The 13479-nt window shown below is 41.6% G+C and overlaps 1 protein-coding gene across 1 annotated transcript in view; it reads left to right on the top strand.

Annotated features, from left to right (window-relative positions):
* Positions 1-13479, top strand: part of nt5c2b (5'-nucleotidase, cytosolic IIb) — a 29916-nt gene that overhangs the window by 7186 nt on the left and 9251 nt on the right. Inside the window, exons 3-7 of the mRNA XM_030065489.1 lie at positions 4952-5025; positions 11417-11534; positions 12379-12474; positions 12691-12782; positions 12980-13037. Of these exons, the coding sequence (XP_029921349.1) occupies positions 4952-5025; positions 11417-11534; positions 12379-12474; positions 12691-12782; positions 12980-13037 (438 nt within the window). The remainder of the gene's footprint in view (positions 1-4951; positions 5026-11416; positions 11535-12378; positions 12475-12690; positions 12783-12979; positions 13038-13479) is intronic.

The raw sequence follows: 13479 nt of genomic DNA, 5'->3' as shown, positions 1-13479 counted from the left end.
TTTATAACTGTTGAGAAACAGTTATCATGAGATGTAAGAACATCTCATTCCCACCGCTCTCTCTCGTTTCCCTCTCCACCCCAATGCATCGCATTTTTCAAACTAGTGGGGCACGCGGAGAGGGGCGGAAACTGGGACTACTGACACACTTTGAGTAATATTTATGGCTTTATGACACTACAGCTCCTACAGGCACAAGGGGTCAAATGTGGAAGGAGAAAGGGCTTTGCACTTTAAAGTCCTGGTCAGGATTAGTTCTGTCTTGGATAAGATAATGATTATTTTTGTCAAATGTGTACACCAATCTCATGTAATAAAGGTAAAATGTGAAAATTGCTGCTTCTGTCAGATTCTCTCAAGAAGGAGAGATAATTTTCTTCTCAAAGGTAGACGCTAAACTGAACCAAGCCTTGGAAATGTAAGCTGCTGGTGTTTAGGGCTGGGGATTGCTTGATTTTACCTGACTTGTGATTGTTCTGGATGTCTTTGAGGGCCTACAAATATACCTCTACACAACAACAGTCCTGACTGACAACAGACAACAACAGAGAATGACGCGGAACGGCCACAATCATTTTTGCAACAAGTCAGAAAATTTTTGAATGGCAAGGAAGCAAAGAGAGAGGGGGGGCATTGTTTTTGGGCCAGAGCTGCCATGTGTTACGGGAGCAGGCCAGGCCAACGGCGAGTCAAACCGAGGTGTTATCGCGCTCAGAATGCATCGCCAGTCCTCTGTGGGACAGAGATCTAAATGGGAACTTGTTCACTATGGATCTGCAGCAAGGTATTTCTGAACTGATTAAGAGATTGGGGAACAGGAAAATGTTGTCAAAGTGATTAATGACACGATCATTTTTTTCCTCTAGAGTGTTAGAGATATTTTTGAGGCAGACGGACTCTTTTGGGAGCTAAGCTTGTGTACCAGATTATTGTGCTAGTTTAGGATGATGTAACCTTGATTTTTTTCGGTGTGGATTTTTTTTTTTTTTATTTCCTCTTAGGAAAGGGTCAGCTGAGATATGACTTAAGATATGTTGTCTGTAGAGGTAAATATTGACTTATGTGGAAATATCTGTAGGCTGAAGACAGAGTTACACATTCAGCTCAAACACAGAAATGACTAAGCAGGTCTTTTTTAGCTGTAAAAGTTAAGCTAGTAGTCTGAGTGTCTGGCCCTGCTAAGGAAGCAGAGTGCCATCCACTCCCAGGAGATGTCTGGATCGTCAGTGTCAGGCAAGCTATGTAAACATTGCCCACCACTCTGACCACACTGTTTCCATAGTCTCTTGACTGATTTATGAGTCAGGATAGTTGAGCTGTTTCCTGGAGGATTGTGAGACTTAGGGCTAAGTCTTTGAGCCACAGGGCTGGTAGCTCTCTGACTTGTTGTAGAGATGTGTAAGCCTCCTGTGGGGTCAACAGCTCGTAGATGGCATTTGTTTGAAATAACCTTTCATAACCTTTCCTGTACATCACTCTCGACCTGCACAGTTTATTGTGCTGTCATATGCTGTGATTTTTTTTTACAGTCAGTAACATATTGGTATACTGGTAATTGAAGTGTATTTGAAAATAATCAGTGGTCAAAATGTTAATGTTAGATGTGCTAAAAAGTGTTGTCTAATCCAGACTAGTTGTACTCAATAATCATGGCTACATGATTTAACAAAATAATCAGGACCATCATTTTCCCCTAAGCATAAGATATATGGACAGAATATATCCCAATTTTACCAGATGGTATTTGCAATATTTGTCATAGTATTTTTCATTTGGTTTTCTGTGGCTAGCTTTACAAGTTACTAAGAACTACAACCCAAATGGCAAAAGTCAATTTTTTTTTTTTTTTTTTAAATAAAATGCTTAGCTTTTTTTTTTTTTTTTTTTTTTTGCTTCAAATGACAAACAAGGACTTCCCTTTAAAGGAATAGTAAGGCTTGGGTAAGGTTCTGCCCTAATCATATTCATATCAATATCAAAATATTGTAGTTTTGCTTTAAGTTCGCCTTATATTTTCTAATGGCGTTCCAAACAGACTCACAGAAGAGTACTTTCAGAAAAATGGTTGCAGCTCAACATTTCATGGAAGTTGAGCCTTCATTTTGACTTGAACTAGCCATCCTTTTCCAGGTAAAACATTCTAGCATCTGGTACCTCTCGCCAGTGTTTGCTTTTCTTTTCATATGGAGTGCGTCTCTGAAATGATGTGGCTAACCTCTTCTGAGTTCAGAAATTATCGCATGTACAGTTTAGTACTTTTGGTTGTTGTGGTTTTGATTGGAAATGATTGGACTCTAACAGAAGTACTTCTTTTATGTGTGCTGTTTTATTTTAGAGGGCAAGCGACGCAAAACTGGTTTGTGCTTCAGCAACAGAATGAAAAATATTTGTCATTCAATTGATTTTTTTTCCCATTAATTTACTGAAAAAAATGGGACAGCTAAAAATCAGAGTGAACACAGAAATATACTACACTACTAGTTAATGCCAGATAATATAATATAAGGTAAGATAAATAAACTTTACTGATCCCCACTGGGGGAATTCACATTTTACAGCAGGTCAAAGTGTAAGACAAAAGAGTTGGTGATTGTTAAAAAAAAGAGAAAGATAAATACAAATACACTATGCAATACAAATATGATGATGCAATGGTAATGGTAATACATGCATGGTATGTAGCATCCCCAAAATATCACACTGTAAATTGTAGTATTATACAAAAATATTTCTATGTAAAATTGGATAATTGCACAGAGAAGAAAAAGTGAAATGAAACACAAGATAAATATGATGATAAATACCAAAGTGATGCTTGACTAAATAAGATAAATAACCTGAGATAAATGGTGCTGGTAAGCTGTGATGTTGTAAGTGGTGGGTGATGATGACAGAGGAAACAACAGTGTTACATTATGCTACTGTTAAAATATCTGAATGCCGCAGAACAGATGACCTGCTGTGGTGCCCCTTCTTAAACTGAGTTACTGAAGGAGCTGCTAAATGTTAAGGTCACCTCAGTCCCATGCAGGCGGTGAGAGGTGCTGTCTAGCTGGATGTCAGCTTGACTAACACCCTCCTGTCACCCACCTCCTCTGTTAAACCTAGAGGGCAGTCCAGGACAGCCCTAGCTGTCTTAACCAGTTTGTTAAATTTTTTCCTGTCCCTCTCCTAGCTTCCACCTCCCCAGCAGACTACTGCATAGACGATAGCAGAAGCCACCACAGTCACAGTGTGATAAAATGTTCTTAACAGTGTCCTGCAAACTCCAAAAGACCTCAGTCTCTTCAGCATATGAAGACGACTTTGACCGTTTTTGTACAGGCCAGCTATGTTGCCTGACCAGTCCAGTTTATTGTTGAGGTGAATACCCAGGTATTTGTACGCACCCACCATCTCAATATCCAATCCCTGGATGTTCACCGATGTCGTCTGGGGCATCTTTCTGCAGAAGTCTATCACCATCTCTTTTGTCTTGCTGGTGTTTATGTGGAGGTGGTTGTGGTCGCACCAGTCGACAGAGTCCTTGAAGATCTTCCTGTATTGCTGTTCGTTCCCTTCTGACACACATCAAACGATGGCTGTATCATCAGAGAACTTTTGGAGGCGACAGTTTCCTGTGTTACGTCTGAAGTCCAGTTTGTGCTGGGTGAACAGAAAAGGAGAGAGTACGGTACCCTGTGGGGCCCCACAGTCATGAAGCCTCACATACTGTGGTCTGTTGTTGAGGTAGTCAATTGTCCACACAGCCAGGGGGCAGTCTACTGCTGCTCCTTCTAGTTTCCCCCTGGCTGTATTGTCTTGAAGGCAAAACATGACCCTCTCAGTGCTCTCAATGTTCTCAAGATGTGGGAGGGATCTTTGCAGTAGGTAGATGACTGTGTCACCCACCCCAATGCCTGGTTGATAAGCAAATTGCAGGGGGTTCAGCTGTGAACTCGCCAGGGGTCAGAGGTGGTTGAGTTTGATGTGATACATGATCCTCTCCATGATCTTCATCAGGTGAGAAGTTAAGGCCACCAGTCTGAACTGTTTGGACCCCATGGGGTGCACAGTCTTTGGTACTGGAACCACACGGGAAGTTTTCCACAGGACTGGAACTCTGTCCAGTCTCTGTCCGCCTTACAGAGTTGGTCTGCACAGTCCTGTAACAGTAACATAATAATATAATGCACTTTCACCATCAGTTGCTAAGATGGGCAGTCGACATCTTCTCCGACATTACTGCTCAGTGACATGGCTATCATAGAAAACATTGGGTTTTTCATGTGCGCTCAACTTGTAATTACATTTCCAAATTTAATCCAAGGTTCTCCAAGCTTGTAGAAACCTACATGTTGAATGACACATAAGCTTTAAGATCAGCAGGAAAGTTATGCTGAGACTGGGATGAAATGTTGGGTGAAAGAAATGAAGTGATTAATGAAAACTAGAGGTGGCTGGAAGCGTACTGTCTTCATACTTTGTCATGATGCCCTTAATCTTCCTGTGAAAACAAGTTGTGGCAACCTTTTATCTGGTGACCGTATAAAATTGTGATACTGCCCAATCATGCAGACTAATCTCAGCAACAGAAACCTTTGCAGGATGCCAAGTAAAGTTGAAAGGGAAAGAAGAAGGCTGTGCTTGTTTTTTTTTTTTTTTTTTTTTTTTTTTAGATAATCAGAGAACTCACTGTGCATCTCAATGTGAGGGCAGAACACTTGTTGATTAGGAGCAATGTTTTACTGAGATCCCATAACAATCGTGTAGATTACATAGGCTAATAGTGTGCACATTCCGCTCTCACAATCAGGGTTATGATAAGCATATCCTGCTAATGAAAATAGCTAAAGTAAATATGATTAGGAGAGATAAATGCTAATGTTATTGTTGACGATAGCATGGTGAATTGAATATTTACCCAGATGTGTTATTGACTATATTCTTTGTCTCTCTGTGCTCTCTCTAGAGTATTTGTCAACAGAAGCTTGGCCATGGAGAAGATTAAGTGCTTTGGTTTTGATATGGATTACACTTTAGCAGGTAAGTAGAATATATCGCCAGCTACCCACCATGACTGTCACTTTTAGATTTTTGTCATGCAGGCCGAGTTGGCTCTGGCTTACATAGCAACTCTTCAGCCTTTATGGATTCTCCTGAGGGGAGAAAGGGGAGGGGGGTTAGATGTGTTTGTGTATCCATGGGAGCTTCTTGAAATGTCAAGACTTGAAAGGATCCATTGAAAAAACAGTAAAATACATTCTCTAAATGGCAGCAGGGTGAAGGCTTTGCGCTAGCGTTTAGTCACTAATAAGTCATCTTTGATATTTGGAAAACAAAATAGTTGCTGGAACGCCTATTGACTTAACATGTATGATGCAGACTTTATAATCTACAGTTACCAGGCTCTTATCAACTTTTATTTTTTTGTGTCAGCATTTCACCATTACTGCTGTTCATTGTCCACAAAATAGTACTTTATGACTGTATGCCAGTGATACATAAAAGGGTTTATCTATGGATTGCAAAATGTTATGCATAGCTTCTAGTGTCAAATTTTTACTGCATGAAAATATTCTCTCTCACATTGACCAACAGCAGACTAAAAATTGTCCTGATTTCGCAAGTCACACTGCTATATCTCTCCCATATGTCTTTGTACAGTATGTCTCTCTGTGGCTCCACTGTGTGGTCATCATCTCTATAAATAGACCTTCCCTGACTTTGAGAAACAGGTCATGTTTGTTTGTTGGGTGCAGGATTGATGGCTCCCTTGAGAAAGGGGATCACTCGTAGTCCCTCTCTGGCCGTCCACCCCTATCCCTATTCAGAGCACAGGGGATTTTATGGACGCTCAGCTGTTGACATGACTCTCTTTATGGGCGCTCATAACCAAGTGTTAATGTTTGCAAAAAGCATGGCTATCATGTATCTTTGCACTACATTCAGGTTTCGAGCACAGAAACACACCACTTCATCAACTCCAGAGAGTTACATGTTTCTCAGAACGGTGTGTTGCTCTGTAACCACACCTCACCCTCCTACCATATAGATAGATAGATAGATACACTATATTACCAAAAGTATTCGCTCACCCATTCAAATGATCAGAATCAGGTGTCCTAATCACTTGGCCTGGCCACAGGTGTATAAAATCAAGCACTCAGGCATGCAGACTGTGAAACAAGACATTTGTGAAAGAATGGGCCGCTCTCAGGAGCTCAGTGAATTCCAGCGTGGAACTGTCATAGGATGCCACCTGTGCAACAAATCCAGTCGTGAAATTTCCTCGCTCCTAAATATTCCACAGTCAACTGTCAGCTCTATTATAACAAAATGGAAGCGTTTGGGAACAACAGCAACTCAGCCACGAAGTGGTAGGCCACGTAAAGTGACGGAGAGGGGTCAGCGGATGCTGAAGCGCATAGTGCAAAGAGGTCGCCGACTTTCTGCACAGTCAATTGCTACAGAACTACAAACTTCATGTGACCTTCAGATTAGCCCAAGTACAGTAAGCAGAGAGCTTCATGGAATGGGTTTCCATGGCCGAGCAGCTGCAGCCAAGCCACACATCACCAAGTGCAATGCAAAGCGTCGGATGCAATGGTGTAAAGCACGCCGCCACTGGACTCTAGAGCAGTGGAGACGCGTTCTCTGGAGTGATGAATCACGCTTTTCCATCTGGCAATCTGATGGACGAGTCTGGGTTTGGAGGTTGCCAGGAGAACGGTACATTTCAGACTGCATTGTGCCGACTGTGAAATTTGGTGGAGGAGGAATTATGGTGTGGGGTTGTTTTTCAGGAGCTGGGCTTGGCCCCTTAGTTCCAGTGAAAGGAACTTTGAATGCTTCAGGATACCAAAACATTTTGGACAATTCCATGCTCCCAACCTTGTGGGAACAGTTTGGAGCGGGCCCCTTCCTCTTCCAACATGACTGTGCACCAGTGCACAAAGCAAGGTCCATAAAGACATGGATGACAGAGTCTGGTGTGGATGACCTTGACTGGCCTGCACAGAGTCCTGACCTGAACCCAATAGAACACCTTTGGGATGAATTAGAGCGGAGACTGAGAGCCAGGCCTTCTCGACCAACATCAGTGTGTGACCTCACCAATGCGCTTTTGGAAGAATGGTCAAAAATTCCTATAAACACTTTCCTCAACCTTGTGGACAGTCTTCCCAGAAGAGTTGAAGCTGTAATAGCTGCAAAAGGTGGACCGACATCATATTGAACTCTATGGGTTAGGAATGGGATGGCACTTCAGTTCACAGTATGAGTAAAGACAGGTGAGCGAATACTTTTGGTAATATAGTGTAGATAGATATACTTTATTGATCCCAACCAGGGAAATTCTACCATGTTAGGTTTTAGGCCTGGCTGTGCTTTATACATTGTTAAAATGTGAAACAATGTTTCAATAGCTTTTCTTTGTTGTTTTTCAGTTTTTCTGTGTTTTTGAGTTTTTATTGGAAAACAGGAGAGAAGGCTATTTATGTAATTTCTTAATATTAACAGAACTCCTACTTGCTTGATAATTGATTTATCAATTTGAATGTTTATGTATTAAAAAACAGGTCACCACAAACATATGAAGGCCAAAGTTTCTGCTGCTTTACTCTATCCCTAGTACTGATGGCTCCACAATTTCACATACACACACCCATAGACATATTTCACATATTGTAATAACACAAAATAAACATTGTAGTAAGAATATATTGCCTCATCTGTTCTTTGTGCTCTGAAGGGGAGCATTTAATAGACTGCAGAGAGTGTTGCTCAAACACACGTTCAGTTCCAGATTGCATCAAGAGATGCACACAGTTTTGCCCTAGTTTCCTATCTGACTTTTGGCTAGTGTACGTCCCCCAGGCTATGCTTAAGTTCTCTCATTTTTGCTAACTTTCCACAATATGTCTGATAGTTTCTTGCAAATCTGTGACAAAGGCCTAGCCTATATTTTCATATTAGTAGCTACAAATTAATGAAGATGGTTATGGTGCTGGCTTGTAATAGAGATGGCTAAGTGACATGGTTCAGATAAGATCCTATGTGGGACACTTCATCTGATTTAGATTTAACGATCTGTCAGCAGAGGGAAGCAAATTGTTTTGGTTTGTGTTGGAGGCGTATTCATTACATTTGGGACTTTGGTGACCCGGCCTGTAAAGTCTGTACCTGTAACATGTACCCACCACACATCAACAGATTTGGACTTGTGGGGATATAGTATGATTATCAAGCAAAAAAAATCAGGGACAGGAGGTAACAGATCCCTATCTGTGTGCGTGTGTGTTTGTGTGTGTGTGTGTGTGTGTGTGTGTGTGTGTGTGTGTGTGTGTGTGTGTGTGTGTGTGTGTGTGTGTGCGTGTGCGTGTGCGTGTGCACGCACGCGTGCACATGCTGTACATGTTGACAACATGAGGATGAGAAATGGGAGAAGGGGCTTATGTAGGGCAGCAAAGGTCCCTATAAAACGTGAAGACAGGAGAGTCAAGGGCATTGCCAAACAACAGTGATGTATCTTCCGATCTGCACATAAACACTAGACAGAGAAGTTTTCTCTAGAATCATTCTTTTGATTTCAGGTTGCTGCTGTGGGACCCCATTTGCTCAGAAAAAAAAAAAAAAAAACAGTTCCACAATTGATTTACTGTATACCTACCACTGTCAAGGAGTAGTATACACTGTCCATAAGCTGTACAGCATTTTGGATTGATCCTTATGTGGGGACTCTGACTCTTTTGTATTGTCATCATCATTACCATATGTATTTTTCCATTTGTTATGTGTGTTCAAACTGAACACAAACTAAGGGCAGCTTTCTGTCAAGTGTGGTCTGGTGGACAGTAAATCTGAATCTGGATGTGTTGACAGTATTTACTTGACAACACCTACTGACATTTGTCACACTCAGTGAGGGTAGCTCTCTTGAGAAGGCAAAAATCTAGAAATCATTCCCCTGACTACTGCTTTACGAGTCACATAATGAGGCATGTCAAGAATTACTTGTATAAATGGTAGGCAATAAATTTCATTCATCAGTGTCTCCAGATTTGTTCGTTGGTCTTTGTTCACATGGTGTAGAAATTAGGAATTTAGTCTTGCTTAAATCACCCCTGTAAAAATGGGTGAAAAACATTCGCCAGTATGTTCAGTGCTCCACAGTGTCATATTGTTTTTGGCCCCAGTGAAGAAGAAAATTTAGCAGCTAAACTGTAGCTAATAAAATTGTGAGCTGCTAATGATAATATCCGCCTGTAAGTTTGGTGTAATGAACTGCCTGACAGTGAGTGACAAGCCCGTCACACCTGATATCTGCGTGTGGGTGTATATGTGCGGTGTGTGTGTGTGTGTGGTGGGAGGGGCAGGCCAAAGCTGTCTGAAGGTCAACACGTGAAGAAGAGATCCTCCCTGAAAACTAAAGAAAGAAAGTGTGATGAGAGGAAAGGTGACAGAGTGGAAATGGCTCTCAAAATAGGTTTCTTTGTAGTGGCTTGGAGCTCAGCAAGGAATAGGACAAGGGGAGGAGGAGGAGGAGGGAAGGATATGTACATGGAGGAATGTGGTTGGTGCATGCTACTGCCCTGGGCACAGGGCCAAAACCCTCTGTTATTTAGCCTGGAGACCATGGGGGGTTGAGCTGCAAGGAGGACTTGAATATTATGCAGAAATAGGCTCAGGCTTACAGGCTTACAGTATACGGGAGATAGAAACATCAAGCCTACTCGTTCTGTCCTGCACAGACCTATGCACAATCTGAGCCCAAGAATTTCATGTCGGCCAGTGCACACTCATTATGCTCCAAAGTATAACCTACCATTAGAGACACAGTGCACAGTCACATTTTACACAGCTCCAACAGAGGAGGACACAGATGTTTCCCTGTTTGTCCTACACTGCTGTTGTGCCGCCAAATGCCCTCTATCAAAGCATCACCAGCCAGTACCCCCCCACCACCCCTTTAACAACACTATGAATGTAGAAAACAGACAACACCACCGGCACATTCTCCATTTTATATTAATAACATCTGACACATCCTGTTTCCAAGAGTCAGATATCGTTTTAATCCCCTGCCTGCATCAATCTTTACCTTTTACCCCTCCCTTAGCTTTGGATTGGCCTTTGGTGAAATGATATGGCAGTGACACGGCTCCAGCCGCTCTTTGTTTGTTTGTTGTCATCGGTCTCAGCCTGGCTCATTAGAGCTGCCGCTGAAAGTTGAGCGTCTCCCTTTTTCACGCCTGATCCTGTTTCTTTGTGGATGTGCTCTCAGAACATTCAGGCCCTTGTTGACACTGAGGAGAGAAGAAGGCCACGGGCGTATGGGTGTGCATGTGAATGAGAGCAGCGTGTTATCAAAACACTGAGACACCATTACAGAGTCTCATGTGGACGGGGTAGCCTCAAAAAAAGTCACATGCACATATACTCTAACTGTCAAGTGTCAAGCCCCACTGTTGTGAGGTCACCCCCACCAAAACTGTGTTTGTTGTGGGTCAGCAATCACAGCTTCATCCACAGGCCATGTTGCTCTAGTGGAGACAGTATATGTTACAGTATGTATGTTAATTATAGTTTTGCCGTGACAGAATGGAGAGCTGGAATGTCACATGACACAGTGCGTCCAGAACTATAATTGCCTAAAGCTATCAAGCAGCGTAATTATCTTCCCGTGGGTGGGAGAAACTTTCACTGTGTGACTGTAATTTGAATGTTTGAACATCTGTACTGAAAATGAAGGTTTCACCTTTCACCCTAAAGTTTCCACCCACATTTCCAACTTGCATAATATCTATAGGGTAAAGCTAGCTTCCAAAGAAGAGATCTGTGCCCTGCTGCTCACACACATACATGCGGGCTATATTCACACTACAGGATGAAGTGGCCCAAATCCTTTTTTTCCTTCTTTTTCTATGGATTTCACTGACTTTAGAAGAGTGACTTATGCACATTTTAATGACTCTGTGTGTGTCTATCTATCCATCAGCTTATATTATTGAATATGCACTACTATTGATGTTCTTTTTTTCAAAGTTAATTTGTTTTTTGCACTCTACAGCTAATAAGCCACTTAATCAGAAAGATAATCTTCAGATTTAATCAAGAAGTCGTTAGTTGTAGTTTAAAGTTTTGCTGTTTGTTGTTGCTGTGCATTCTAGGACCGTTGAATAACTGGAGCCATGTCTATTTTTAAAAACTAATGCTACAGTTTAATGGCCAAAAAAGTCGCTTTTGAGCCCTACAAGACAGGGTTTATTAAAACCACTATTACCAGTTTAGGAAATAGTGTCATGTTTTTCCCCACCACTTCACATAATGAACATCTTTGAACATATTTGACATTACAGGTAATTGAGTTTATGCATAACCCTTCCTGTATAATGTAATGATGTCTGTGTGTGTGTGTGTGTGTGTGTGCGTGCAGTGTACAAGTCACCAGAGTATGAATCTCTAGGCTTTGAGCTGACCGTGGAGCGCCTGGTTTCCATTGGTTACCCCCAGGAGCTGCTCAGCTTTGTCTACGATCCGTCCTTCCCCACAAGGTCAGACAGACCCGTCACACACCACCGCAGGGTCCGGACGAGGGTGATAGTGAGGGTCTCTTAGCAAGTTACTGTGTGTGTAGTAGCTGTGTAGAACGTATGAGTGCGGGAATTATATTTTTATCAGTTTACTAACCAGAGGACATGTTAGAACTAGTGAGGTGGAGAGGCTGTTCCTGTTGCGCACATTGCGTATCATTTGAACCCCCTCACCTTTCAGCCCTCGGGGGATTTGGCTGAGATATTTAACAAGCGCAAGAGACAGGGGAACAAAACTCATCACCAGTGCATCTGCTCGAAGCGCAGAGTTCAATTCTTTGGAGCCCTGGAGTCAACTGAGCAAAAAAGACCCATGATTAAATCTGTACTCGCGGTTTGGAAATCTGTGTGCACGGTTTGCAAACTGTGCTCTTGGATGGATAATCCATGCCCTCAGATTACGAATCCATGCCCCTGGATTTGCCCTTGAAATCCGAGGTCACTTTTACAAATCCTTGGGCATGGAATTGTAAACTGTGGGCATGGATTATGAATCTGAGAGCACGGTTTGTAAACTGTACGCACAGATTTCTAAACTGAGAAGACAGATTTACACACAGCTCTTTTTTTTCTCAGTTGACCCCAGGGTGCTACATACAGTTCCACTTGGAATCTCTTATCTTTTGTTCTTTCCTGATGAAGACAAAATGTTGTCATATTAGGTTCACAGATAGCAGATAAATTGACATTAGAGTTAAGCTTTATAGAATAGATCAAAATTAGCCAAGTATAGTTACTGATGGTTTAGTAAATGTTGAAAAAATAATTCTCACCACAGTGTTGATTTTCCCTTTGCTACTTCCAGGGGCCTTGTGTTTGATACCATGTATGGAAACCTGTTGAAGGTCGATGCCTATGGCAACATCCTAGTGTGTGTCCATGGATTCAACTTCCTCCGAGGGTGAGTGATCTCAACACTCTGCCCCTATAATACAGACAATAATGTAATTTCATAATGTCTTATTTTGTCACAGTGTGTGTTATGCACATTCAGAGCATATGAATGATCAGAAGAAAGATAATGAAAAACTTCTACTGTCGTTTAAGGCACCCCAAACGTTGCTGTGATGTGCCCAGTAATCAAGATCATTTCATGTTTTGTTTTCTCTGTTTCTAGGCCTGAGATACGTGAGCTGTACCCAAACAAGTTCATCCAGCGAGACGATACTGAGCGCTTTTATATCCTCAACACTCTATTCAACCTGCCAGGTAACTTGATCAAACCTAAACAGGAACAGGACAGAGCACTGAATGAGTAATCGAATCAAAAACGCAGTCTTGGATTAAACAAAATAATTACATTTAGGGAAGGTTGAGGTAGCTGCCTCTTTCTATATACAAAAAAAGGACAGGAAAAAAGGACACTGATCAAGTTACGTTGTTACCGATGACATGTTTTTGTACAGAGACCTACCTCTTTGCCTGCCTCGTGGACTTTTTCTCCAACTGTGACAGATATGCAAGGTAAGAAACTGCTAGTCGCACCTTTTTTTGTGTAACAAATTACTGAACATCGAATGGTGACACAATGACGAGACAATTTCAAGCCAAACAGGGTCAAGAACAAGCCCTACAGCATGGGAGGGTCCAGCTGTTGTCAACTAATAAGCTTAGGCCATTATCCTGAAAAGGAAAGCAAAAACGGCAGTTCAGTTGAAAAATCTCTCTATTGACGTCTTATTTGCTGTAAAGATGATTAATTCATCTCTTGTACTAATTTTAAGATCGCATGGATTCTTATCTGAATGTGATAAGAATAAAAATCATTATTCACTAACTATTCACATAGAATAAATATATTTAATATAGAATGTTAATATATTCTACGTTTTCTAGTCTTTTAAATATTACAGCCTGTTAAATTTGTTGATAATGTAATCTGGAATGGCTGCATGTCCCTTTGTCC

This window comes from Myripristis murdjan, chromosome 1 (assembly GCF_902150065.1).
Source record: "Myripristis murdjan chromosome 1, fMyrMur1.1, whole genome shotgun sequence".
Classification (NCBI taxonomy): domain Eukaryota; kingdom Metazoa; phylum Chordata; class Actinopteri; order Holocentriformes; family Holocentridae; genus Myripristis; species Myripristis murdjan.
The sequence above is the reverse complement of the archived record's forward strand: the minus strand, read 5'-3'. Positions and strand labels throughout refer to the sequence as shown.